Consider the following 13,340-nt stretch of genomic DNA (forward strand, 5'->3'; position numbering starts at 1 on the left):
CATGCACTGGTTTGTTATTTTATTTTATTTGAACTGCTGGGTTTTTCATACTCCCTTGTGCATCAACAATGGTCCACCACCCAAAGGACATCCAGCCAACTTGACACTACCGTTGGAAGCATTGGGGTCAACATGGGCCAGCATTCCTGTGGAACACTTTCGACACCTTGTAGAGTCCCATGCCCCAACGAATTGAGGCTGTTCTGAGGGCAAAAGGGGGATGCAACTCAATATTAGGAAGTTGTTCCTAATGTTAAGTATACTCCTAGTAGTATACTACTACTAACTTACTTTCTTTTTTTCGTATGTTTTATTTCTCGTGTGTTTTTGTTATACCGTATGTTATTTTTTTGTACTACTACGTTATTGATTACAGCATTGTTGGTTTTAGCGCTTGCAAGAAAGGCATTTCACTGTACACGGGAAATTAAAACTCAAAACTAAGCGTCCAAAAAAACTGTGACCCGTCAACCGGAAGTACTTATTTCATCTTGCCAGTTTAATAGCGGTGAAAATCAAAACAACGCCTTTGAAACGCTTTTATTTGATAGCGTTTACAGATAGATTTCTCAAATATCAGCTGCTATTTTCTAGATGGCGTTGGAAACTTGTCCTAAGGACCTCCGCCATTTGCGGGCATGTCTTCTGTGCTCTCTTGTGAAGGTAAATACTAGCAAGCTAACGTTAGCAAAGCTGACCATCTGCTTTCTTCAACTGGCAGTGGCATACATTTGTAGACACTAGCTTACTCTGAGAGGTTTTCCTAGCTACTTACAATTTATCGAACGAAACGTTTTAAAAAGCTTGCTACTATCTATTTAACGTAACGTTTGCTGAAATGTTTGTGTAACGTGCTAACATGACTAGCTAACCAGTTAGCCATGTGTATTCATTGAATCCATATTTCTCCTGTCCCCACACAGACTATTGACCAGTTTGAATATGATGGCTGTGACAACTGTGAGTCGTACCTTCAGATGAAGGGGAATCGAGAGATGGTCTATGAGTGTACAAGTTCCTCGTTTGATGGGTAAGTTCTCTACTTGTAATTGATGATTTAGTGTCAGTTCTAGACAGCAAGTGTGGGCTAATTGCTAAAGCATTCGATCTCTGTTTACAGGGTCATAGCTCAGATGAGCCCCGAGGACAGCTGGGTGGCTAAGTGGCAAAGAATCAGTAAGTTTGTTGTCATAGTTTATCGTGTTGGTCTATGACTTTCTTTCAAACGTTTCCTTGGAAGTATTTTTTATTTTACCTTTATTTAACTAGGCAAGTCAGTTAAGAACAAATTATTTTCAATGATGGCCTAGGAACAGTGGGTTAACTGCCTTGTTCAGGGACAGAACGACAGATTTTTACCTTGTCAGCTCGGGGATTCGAACTTGCAAAATGTCGGTTACTAGTCCAATGCTCTAACCACTAGGCTACCTGCTGGCTGGCTATATGCCATTTGGCAGACACTTTTATACAAAGTGACTTAGTCATGCGTGCATACATTTTACATATGGGTGGCCGTGGGAATCAAACACACATGCTCTACCAACTGACCCATACAGGACCACCTATAAAGTTCTAGTGCTGTTTTGTATTTCACTTTTCCTGTTCAGGTAACTTCAAGCCTGGTGTCTATGCTGTGACGGTGACAGGGCGGTTACCTCCAGGTATGTCACGTTCAAAGGCAGTGTATATTCTCAACCGTCTACTATAGGAGCCATTGAGAAAATGTTGGCATATGTGTTCAAAAATCAGGAAACAAACTGCAGAATCCTCTTGGGTTCTCAAGTTGCTTTCATTGAATCCCATCCACTGTGTGACCTTCTCTCTCTCTCAATGTTGTTCTTATTTCTGTCCTGCAGGGGTGGTGAGAGAGCTGAAGAGCAGAGGAGTGATCTACAAATCCAGAGACACCGCTGTCAAGACATAAGCCTGATCATTACCTCTCTCTACGGGGACAGGCGGTCATCTTCAGCACAGCTTCACGGTGCAACAACACATCCATAAACAGTCTGTGGAGACTGATGTCGCTAATGTTCTGTTTGCAAAGTCTGATTTTCATTATGTGTAACATCTCATAGAACTGTTTTGTTTAATTTGGGTAATGTGTCGATTTTTGTTTTCAATGGGATGGGTTCACTCTGCTAGAATAGACACTCATATTATGCTATAATTAAAACATTTACAAACCCGGAGTGTATTTATCATAATAAACTCTAAAGTTGTTTTTATAAAAAATGTAATCTCTGGCATCTCAATGAACTCACTTGACATCATTACACCCCCCAGTAACAGTATACAATCAATCACACGATGGGGCTGTGTAACTGTAGGTTCTTGAATGAATCCTTTAAAATAATTTATAAGTCCATCGGGTGGCAGTCACGAGCTACATTTAACTGATGTATACTGTACAAAGGTTAGCCATGAAATGACTGAAGGCCATGATTCAATCCGACCGTGCTTTACTGTCAACGTCATTTTTTGATTGAGCAAACATATAACGCATTTACTGTGAATGGGGTCTCAGCGAACCGGGGAACGCTGCTTTTATGTGTGTATTGTCGTTAAAGCGCGATCGGATTGAATGTCGTCTTTAATGATAAGTCCCTCAATTGATAGTTGGTACTATTCGTTTAGGTCAATGCTTTTTCTATCGCTAACAAAGCTGACTAGACAGATTGACTTTTTTTTTTCATTATAAAATCGGGTGAAGAGTATATTTTCTGATCATGAAAGTACTCACAGACTCCATGACAGTTTTAAATGACATATTTTGAAGCCATTTCACAGGATATGATTTAATTGATGTTCCTGCTTTGTGTGTCAGCTGTTCAGTTCCTGTATTGAGGCTAAGCTGTGTAGCTCAACAGGCCTTGTTATTAGGAAGTTGCCTCCTGTTGATGGGAATCATAGACAGAGGTCAGCAGTACACTTTACTACTCATATTACATCCTCATGCTCTGTAAACTGGAAGGGGCACTGGGAAATAACATGAAAATAAGGTGATTGCGATTGCTTTTTTTTTTTTTTAGCTCAAAGGAATCTTAATAGAAAATGTACTTTGAGTGTCTGTCTGCTTGGACAAAGATACTGTCTGCTTGTACAAAGATACTGTGCTTCAGAAGTGCAAGGAGGCAGTTTTATGAAGGGGAAAAAACGGTTGAGATGGTTGAGGTGGATGGTAGCCCGATGTATTTTTGGGTCAGAAGAACCACATACCCTCTGTCACACCACTGTGTCACGTTTGATTGAACACCTTTCCTTCCTCTACACATGACAGACACACCCAATGACACCCAACACAATGGTACCACCAGTGTAAAAATTAAAAAAGCCACTCTAAAATGTGCAGTTTTTTCATTTTTTTTTCTCCATTTTTTATTTAACCAGGTAGGCTAGTTGAGAACAAGTTCTCATTTGCAACTGCGACCTGGCCAAGATAATGCATAGCAATTCGACACATACAACAACACAGAGTTACACATGGAATAAACAAAACATACAGTCAATAATACAGTAGAAAAATAAGTCTATATACAATGTGAGCAAATGAGGTAAGATAAGGGAGGTAAAGGCAAAAAAAAGGCCATGGTGGCGAGGTAAATACAATATAGCAAGTAAAACACTGGAATGGTAGATTTGCAGTGGAAGAATGTGCAAAGTAGAAATAGAAATAATGGGGTGCAAAGGAGCAAAATAAATAAATACAGTACGGGTAGTTGTAGTTGTCATACAACACAATGCCAAAGATGATGTCAAGTTTTGAGGGAGCATCCAATTGGAGCTGTATACATGGCAGTGCCCCTGCTCAGTCATGTGAAATCCATAGATTAGGGCCTAATGAATTTATTTCAATTGACAGATGTCCTTATATGAACTGTAACTCAACAAAATCTTTGAAATTGTTGCATGTTGCGTTTATATTTTTGTTCAGTATAGATGATATTTCTGTGTTTCTTACACACGTCACCAAAACCCCACAGCGAGACTCTTCACTCCCACACGGAGGAGTAAGAAGAGGTCATGGTATGACCTGTAAGAACACAAGCATAATTTCCCCCTTTTGAGGATATCATTGTTAGACATACAATCTATATTACATTTTCAGTTGTTTTGGAACTATAGGGAAAACAGGGAAAACAAAAACAAGTATTTGGATCAAAAATCTGATCACAAATTCAACTTGAAAGATAGTGAAGAATAGGTTAACGATGTACAGTATATAATAAGTTCCCACTGGGCACAAACGTTGAATCAACGTTGTTTCAAAGTAATTTGTTAATATATTGTGACGTGGAATCTACGTGGAAAATACTGAACCATTGGATTTGAAAAAAAAAAAAATCATCAACATAAACTGTTGTTTTGAGGGTGAAATTTCAACCACATGATTGTCATCACGGTAACCAATTTCCAACATATACAAACCGTGTATAAAATAGAATGAATTTGTACCTTTGAAACAATGTCAGATCTACAACATTATATCCACTATCAGAAAATATAAATTATAGGCTGGGCAGCACCTCCTTTATGGAAGTTAATCTACAGCATCGTTTTTGTGTCCCGCCCAGGGTTTTAACAAGCACAAATCTGCTTAGCTTTCATATCGGGTCACTGCCTACTACCAATGTGCTGTCATGACAATGATTATAGATAATAACTAAATAGATGCACCATTGCTATCAAAGTCAATCCAAACGAGTAGGTTTAACAGAGCATATGGAACGTAGCCATACTTTATAAGTCTTATATCATCAATGAGAGGCCTACTGTTTAGGCATATGTAGCATTTGCAAAACCATAAACAGCTATTGTTTAAATCCAACCCAGGGTTCAACTAAAAATAGACAATACATATAGGCCTAGTGTTTCAAGCTTTGGACTATCTCAAATGTAATCTTCAAGTTAATCATTTATATGTTGGATTCAAGTCTCCATCTCAACCAAAAAAACGAAGTTAAAGAATAAATATGACTAAAACAGTTCACATTTTAAATGCACTTTAAATAAAGTTGGATTTTGATTTAGTCCTATTTATTCTTTAATTTTTTAACTTAAATTTTGTGGTTGAGATGGAGACGTGAATCCAACATATCAATTATTAATTTAAACAAACTGGAATTATAGACAGACTAAGTCAGTGGCACAAAATATACCTCCTTCAAATGTTGATAATATTATAGTATATGCCATTTAGCAAACGTTTTTATCCAAAGCCACTTACAGTAGAATATTTTTTTTTACAATATATATATTTTTTAACAATAACAACCCTACATCAACAAAAGACAATACATTTTCGCTAACTGTAATTCTGTTAGTTAAGTTCCAACACTCCTTCCATCTTGTGCCTATATCAGTTATTTTTAAGTTTTGATTACAATATTTGTATTTTTTTATTCTAAGAGATTGTTAGTTAGATACTAGGTAATATATACAAAACATTGCAGAAAGCCTATCATATGTGTATTCTTGTCTGAGTTAAATAGGATCGCCTCAACATTGCTTTAATGTCCAAAAGATTTAAGGTTGACATTTTGTGATATAAAACTTTTAAGTTGCATGTAATTGAAAATGTATACATTGGTCAGTCCAAAATTGCTTTTTTAATTCTGTAATGGGAATAATTGTGTTTCCTTTGATGATCTTCATCGGAATGCACTCCCAGGAATCCCAGTTCCACAAGAAATGTTTGTTTTGTTTCGATAAAGTCCATAATTTATGTCCAAATACCTCCTTTTTGTTCGCGCGTTTAGCCCAGTTATCCAAATGCTCAATGCGCGATCGCTTAGTTCAGACGAAAAGTCCAAAAAGTTATATTACAGTTCGTAGAAACATGTCAAACGATGTATAGAATCAATCTTTAGGATGTTTTTATCATAAATCTTCAATAATGTTTCACCCGGACACTTCCTTTGTCTTTAGAAAGGAAAAGGAACGCAGCTACCTCTCACGTGTGCGCGCCTGACTGAGCTCATAGCATTCTGCCAGACACCTGACTCAAAAAGCTCTTATTCTCTCCCCCTTCACAGTAGAAGCCTGAAACAAGGTTCTAAAGACTGTTGACATCTAGTGGAAGCCTTAGGAAGTGCAATATGACCCCATAGACACTGTATATTCGATAGGCAATGACTTGAAAAACTACAAACCTCAGATTTCCCACTTCCTGGTTGGATTTTTTCTCAGGTTTTTGCCTGCCAAATGAGTTATCCAAATTTCTATCCAAATCTACTAATTATATGCATATTCTAGCTTTCGGGCCTGAGTAGCAGGCAGTTTACTCTGGGCACCTTATTATCCAAGCTACTCAATACTGCCCCCCAGTCCCAAAGAAGTTGACATGAAGGTCAGTCAATATAGAACATTTCAAGAACTTTGAAAGTTTCTTCAAGTGGAGTCGCAAAAACCATCAAGTGCTATGATGAAACTGTCTCTCGTGAGGACCGCCACAGGAAAGGAAGACTCAGAGTTACCTCTGCTGCAGAGGATACGTTCATTAGAGTTAACTGCATCTCAGATTGCAGCCCAAATACATTTTTCACAGAGTTCAAGTAACATACACATTTCAACGTCAACTGTTCAGAGGAGACTGCGAGAATCAGGTCTTCATGGTCAAATTGCTGCAAAGAAACCACTACTAAAGGACACCAATAAAAAGAAGAGATTTGCTTGCAATGGAGCAATGGACATTAGACCGAAGGGAATCTGTCCTTTGGTCTGATGAGTCCGAATTTGAGATTTTTGCTTCCAACCGCCGTGTCTTTGTGAGACGCAGAGTAGGTGAACGGATGATCTCCGCATGTGTAGTTACCACCATGAAGCATGAAGGAGGAGGTGTGAGGGTGTGGGGGTGCTTTGCTGGTGACACTGTCAGTGATTTATTTAAAATTCAAGGCACACTTAACCAGCATGGCTACCACAGCATTCTGCAGCGATATGCCATCCCATTTGGTTTGCGCTTAGTGGGACTATCATTTGTTTTTTTCAACAAGACAATGACCAAAAACACAACTCCTGGATGTGTATGAGCTATTTGACCAAGAAGGAGAGTGATGGAGTGCTGCATCAGATGACCTGGCCTCCACAATTACTGACCTCAACCCAATCGAGATGGTTTGGGATGAGTTGGATCACAGAGTGAAGGAAAAACAGTCAACAAGTGCTCAGCATATGTGGGAACTCCATCAAGACTGTTGGAAAAGCATTCCAGGGGAAGCTGGTTGAGAGAATGCCAAGAGTGTGCAAAGCTGTCATCAAGGCAAAGGGTGGCTACATTGAAGAATCTAAAATCTAAAATATCTTTTGATTTGTTTAACACATTTTTTGTTACTACATGATTCCATATGTGTTATTTCATAGCCTTGATGTCTTCACTATTATTCTACAATGTAGAAAATAGTAAAAAAAAAAAAAAAAACTGTTTTAAATTTACTGAGAACATCATGGATATCACTATTCCGGTACCGGGTGTATTTAAAAATATATATACATACTACGTTTTGTACAAGTTTGAGACTTAGGAATGTAGATGAAGGGTCATGGTGGAAAAACTACGTAAAATGGTAATTTCAACATAAGGGAAATGGTTGAAAGTGCAGTGATAACACATTTAGTTAACAAACTAAACGAAAAAGCTGACCTTGTTTTCCCATTGGAATTTGGTTGTGCTTTTAGAGCATAGTAATAACACACTGGAAATTCAACAAATTTCTGGCTGTCCTTTTTGAATAAAGGTTGAAATCTCATTGATCAACGTCTCAACCCAAATTTCCACTTCAAATCAAATTTTATTTGTCACATGAGCCGAATAGAACAGGTGTAGACCTTACAGTGAAATGCTTCCTGACAAGCCCTGAACCAACAATGCAGTTCAAGAAATAGAATTTATAAAATATTTACTAAATAAAAATAAAAAATTGAATCAATCAAAAAGTAACATAATTACATAACAATAACGGGGCTATATTCAGGGGGTACCGGTACTGAGTCAATGTGTGGGGGTGCAGGATAGTCAAGGTAATTTGTAAAGTGACTATGCATAGATAATAAACAGCAAGTAGCAGCAGTGCAAAAACTTTGGGGGGAGGTCAATGTAAATAGTCCGGTGGCCATTTGATTAGTTGTTCAGCAGTCTTATGGCTTTGGGGTAGAAGTTGTTAAGGAACCTTTTGGTCCTAGACCTGGTGCTCCGGTACTGCTTGCCGTGCGGTAGCAGAGAAACCGTCTATGACTTGGATGACTGGAGTCTCTGACAATTTTTGGTGTTTTCCTCTAACACCGCCTGGTATAGAGGCCCTGGATGGCAGGAAGCTTGGCCCCAGTGTTGTACTGGGCCGTACGTATTACACTCTGTAGCGCCTTATGGTCAGATGCCAAGCAGTTGCCATACCAGGTGGTGATGCTACTGGTCACGATGCTCTCGATGGTGCAGCTGTAGAACTTTTTGAGGATCTGGAGATCAATGCCAAATCTTTTCAGTCTCCTGAGGGGGAAAAGATGTTGTTGTGTCCTTTTCACAACTGTCTAGGTGTGTTTGGACCATGATAGTTTGTTGGTGATGTGGACACCAAGGAACTTGAAACTCTTGACCCGCTCCACTACAGCCCCGTCGATGTGAATGGGGGCGAGTTCGGCCCTCCTTTTCCTATAGTCCACGACCAGCTCCTTTGTCTTACATTGAGAGAGAGGTTGTTGTCCTGGCACCACACTGCCAGGTCTCTGACCTCCTCCCTATAGGCTGTCTCATCGTTGTCGGTGATCAGTCCTACCACTGTTGTGTCGTCAGCAAACCTAATGATGGTGTTGGAGTCGTGCTTGGCCATGCAGTCGTGGGTGAACAGGAAGTAAAGGAGGGGACTAAGCACGCACTTCTGAGGGGCCCCAGTGTTGAGGATCAGCGTGGCAGAGGTGTTATTGCCTACCCTTACCACCTGGGGGCGGCTCGTCAGGAAGTCCAGGATCCAGTTGCAGAGGGACGTGTTTAGTCCCAGGGTCCTAAGCTGAGCGATGAGCTTTGTGGGTACTATGGTGTTTATTGCTGAGCTGTAGTCATTGAGCAGCATTCTCACATAGGTGTTCCTTTTGTCCAGGTGGGAAAGGGCAGTGTGGAGTGTGATTGAGATTGCGTCATCTGTGGATCTGTTGGGGCGGTATGTGAAGGGGTCTAGGGTTTCTGGGATAGTGGTAATGATGTGAGCCATGACCAGCCTTTCAAAGCACTTCATGGCCACCGACGTGAGTGCTACGGGGCGGTAATCATTTAGGCAGGTTACCTCCACTTTCTTGGGCACAGGGACTATGGTGGTCTGTTTGAAACATGTAGCTATTACAGACTCGGCCAGGGAGAGGTTGAACATGTCAGTGAAGACACTTGCCAGTTGGTCCGCGCATGCTTTGAGTACATGTCCTGGTAATCTGTCTGGCCCTGCAGCTTTGTGAATGTTGACCTGTTTAAAGGTCTTGCTCACATTGGCTACGGAGAGTGTGATCACATAGTCGTCCGGAACAGCTGGTGCTCTCATGCATGCTTCAGTGTTGCTTGCCTCGAAGTGAGCATAAAAGGCATTTCACTCGTCTGGTAGGCTCGTGTCACTGGGCAGCTCACGGCTGGGTTTCCCTTTGTAGTCCGTAATAGTTTTCAAGCCCTGCCACATCCGCGAGCATCAGAGCCGGTGTAGTAGGATTCAATCTTAGTCCTGTATTGATGCTTTGGCTGTTTGATGGTTCGTCTGAGGGCATAGCGGGATTTCTTATAAGCATCTGGATTAGTGTCCCGCTCCTTGAAAGAGGCAGCTCTAGCCTTTAGCTCGGTGCAGATGCTGCCTGTAATCCATGGCTTCTGGTTGGAAAATGTACGTACGGTCACTGTGGGGACTACGTCGTCGATGCACTTATTGATGAAGCCGGTGACGGAGGTGTTATACTCCTCAATGCCATTAGATGAATCCCGGAACATATTCCAGTCTCTGCTAGCAAAACAGTCCTGTAGCATAGCATCCGAGTCATCCCAGTCCACCTGGCCTTGCTGCTGTTCCAGTTTCAACTGCTCTGCCTGCGGTTATGGAACCCCTACCTGTCCCAGACCTGCTGCTTTCAACTCTTAATGATCGGCTATGAAAAGCCAACTGACTTTTATTCCTGATTATTATTTGACCATGCTTGTCATTTATGAACATTTTGAAAATCTTGGCTCTCTCTAATTCTCTCCTTCTCTCTTTCTTTCTCTCTCTCAGAGGACCTGAGCCCTAGGACCATACGTCAGGACTACCGGGCATGATGACTCCTTGCTGTCCCCAGTCCGCCTGGCCTTGCTGCTATTCCAGTTTCAACTGTTCTGCCTGCGGTTATGGAACCGCCACCTGTCCCAGACCTGCTGTTTTCAACTCTTAATGATCGGCTATGAAAAGCCAACTGAAAATTATTCATGATTATTATTTGACCATGCTTGTCACTTATGAACATTTTGAACATCTTGGCATAGTTCTGTTATAATCTCCACCCGGCACAGCCAGAAGAGGACTGGCCACCCCTCATAGCCTGGTTCCTCTCTAGGTTTCTTCCTAGGTTTTGGCCTTTCTAGGGAGTTTTTCCTAGCCACCGTGCTTCTACACCTGCATTGCTTGCTGTTTGGGGTTTTAGGCTGGGTTTCTGTACAGCACTTCGAGATATTAGCTGATGTACGAAGGGCTATATAAAATAAACTTGATTTGATTTGATTTGATCTAACCACTTCCGTATTGAGCGAGTCACTGGTAGTTCCTGCTTTAGTTTTTGCTTGTACGCAGGAATCAGGAGGATATAATTATGGACAACTTTGACAATTTGACAAAATGGAGGGCGAGGGAGAGCTTTGTACGCGTCTCTGTGTGTGGAGTTAAAGGTGGTCTAGAGTTTTTTTTCTTCTGGTTGCACATGTGACATGCTGGTAGAAATGAGGTAGAATGGATTTAAGTTTGCCTGCATTAAAGTCCCCGGCCACTAGGAGCGCCGCTTCTGGATGAGCATTTTCTTGTTTGCTTATGGCCTTTTACAGCTCTTTGAGTGCGGTCTTAGTGCAAGTCTGGGGTGGTAAATAGACAGCTATGAATAGCTGCTCTGCTAGCCATCTCTATATTATCCGTGTTGTCGTTCTGCCAAGTCTCTGTGAAACATAAGATATTACAGTTTTTAATGTCCCGTTGGTAGGATTAGTCTTAATTGTAGATCGTCCAGTTTGTTTTCCAATGATTGCACGTTGGCCAATAATACAGAGGGAAGTGGTGGTTTACCTACACGTCGGCGAATTCTTACAAGGCACCCTCCGCCCTCCTCCCCCTTTTTCTCTGTCTTTTCTTCACGCTGATGACAGGGATTTTGGCCTTGTCTTCACAAAGCAGTATATCCTTTGCGTCAGACTCATTAAAGAAAAAATCCTCATCCAGTTCGAGGTGAGTAACCGCTGTCCTGATATCCAGAAGCTCTTTTTCGGTCATAAGAGACGGTTGCAGCAACATTATGTACAAAATAAGTTACAAACATCGCGTAAAAACACAGAAAAAAAGCACAGTTGGCCAGGAGCCCTTAAAACGGCAGCCATCCTCTCCATACTAAGGACTTTGAAATGATGTGGTGTGCCCAGTGAGTTGCTACATCTCGTATTTCCTGGCTGGTTTATGGTTGGTCTCAGTAGCTTTGTGAAACCACAGTAGTTATAACAAGAGTGCTTCTAGTGTGGCCTTGTTACTTTTGAATGCACATCCGAGTGCAGAATGTTCTGCACATTTTGCCACCTTCCAACCCAATCTACATGCACATACCGCAGATTCCCTTCGCTAGTTGAATCTATGAGAGCTGTCTCAAACTTGTGGCTACGCCAAAATGCAAAAATATCACACGTACTTCATTGCTAAGTGGAGAGTATATGATTTTTTTTTTTTTGCAGACGAGGCCTCTATTTAACACGAGATATTCTGTCATGACATGTTTCAATTCATATTGCACTACTGGATGTTTTACCTCGGGTTTTACCTTGTACGTCATAAATGACCATTTGATCATCTCAGATATCGATATCAGTTTCCTATATTGAAATGTAACTCTATATGGATATAATATGAAACAGTGATAGTATATTTAGATGAGATCTTTTGTGTTTCATTATCATTCCAAACAATAGTGATATTCTTGGAGTATCTTTAAGTTCTTCATGGGGTGTCACATGTTGGTTTGGTTGCCACATGGCCTGATTTGGGTTGTATCATATCATGCAATCAGGTTACCACTGGGTAGATACCTACTGGCCTGCCTGACAAAATAACCTTTTTATTTGAAGAAATCCTGTTTGACATGCTTCTGCATGGTCTTTTCTGGAGAGAAACCCCCCCCCCCCCGGAAGCCTATTCAGATGACTTGATAAATGAGCAGTTATGGAACACCTAGTTACAAAGTGATCTGAACCACAAGCACCAGTGGTCAGGGACGGTTGCTAGTCAAATGAGAGCCATGTGTATAATCAACTGTGAGTTTGTTAGCCCGCCTTGGGGTGTCACTTCAGTTTCCTCTGTGGTGAGGGGAGGGGGTGTTGGTGCCTGAAGCCTCTGATAGCTTCTAGGTGAATACACTGCTGGCTACCTCTAAGTCCCGCCGGTGTAAAATCATAACTTTTAAAGGAGGAACCACTTTACGCTTCATTTATCACTATGGAGCCAATAACATCTCAGCTCTATGTCACAACATGAAGACATGTTTGCTGATATATTTTTGATGTCTCCTCTCATGGTTCTACCGATTTAAATCCTAGATGTATAGTTAAGGGCAGTTTCACTAAGCCAATGTGAAACACGATGAAAAACTGCACTGTAAGTGAAAAGAAAACCAGTTAAATCAGCTATCAGCGCCTTGGTACAGAAACCCTTGTCAACCCCAGGCCAGGCGGGAAAGTTCATGGTGTTCACAGCCCCGCCCCCCCCCCCCCCCCCCCCGTGTGGTCTTGCTCCAACCCCTGCAGACAAGATCATCAGACTCCGCCTCTCTCTGGCAAAGGAAAGCACGTCCTCTTTTGTCTGCTTCTCACAGGGACACACACACAAGCCTTAAAGACCAGGTCTCATTGGTGGCTGGGGCTCCTATGATTGGTTTTGCCCTTATTTGGACATGTCTACGCTTCTATCAGTATCTTGAAGGGGAATGCATCAATTCAATACATTGTTGATGAGTATCTGTAGGCCTCATGTCATCTTATATGTCTAGCTGATGTTGTAACTTCTGGGTTATCTATCAAAGTCATCTGATGGTCTGAACGCCTTGTGAAAAACAGAGGAAACGAGCTAGTGTATATGTCAACAGAGGTTCCGGTGTGATGT

At 41.3% G+C, this 13,340-nt stretch overlaps 1 protein-coding gene across 1 annotated transcript; it reads left to right on the forward strand.

The window, feature by feature from the left end:
- Positions 1-473: 473 nt before the first annotated feature.
- On the forward strand, positions 474-2,232 carry LOC120056401 (transcription elongation factor SPT4). The gene is made up of 5 exons (XM_039004564.1): positions 474-663; positions 924-1,030; positions 1,121-1,176; positions 1,608-1,661; positions 1,857-2,232. The coding sequence occupies exons 1-5, from the start codon at positions 595-597 to the stop codon at positions 1,922-1,924; spliced, it is 354 nt and encodes a 117-aa protein (XP_038860492.1). The 5' UTR covers positions 474-594; the 3' UTR covers positions 1,925-2,232.
- The last annotated feature ends 11,108 nt before the right edge of the window (positions 2,233-13,340 follow it).

This window comes from Salvelinus namaycush, chromosome 12, assembly GCF_016432855.1.
Source record: "Salvelinus namaycush isolate Seneca chromosome 12, SaNama_1.0, whole genome shotgun sequence".
Lineage (NCBI taxonomy): Eukaryota > Metazoa > Chordata > Actinopteri > Salmoniformes > Salmonidae > Salvelinus > Salvelinus namaycush.

Excerpts from the sequence above, each read along its gene's own strand:
- LOC120056401 (XM_039004564.1), top strand. The coding sequence starts at position 595 with ATGGCGTTGGAAACTTGTCCTAAGGACCTCCGCCATTTGCGGGCATGT. Across the intron at positions 664-923 it reads TTCTGTGCTCTCTTGTGAAG|ACTATTGACCAGTTTGAATA; the intron begins GTAAATACTAGC and ends GTCCCCACACAG. Across the intron at positions 1,031-1,120 it reads ACAAGTTCCTCGTTTGATGG|GGTCATAGCTCAGATGAGCC; the intron begins GTAAGTTCTCTA and ends CTCTGTTTACAG.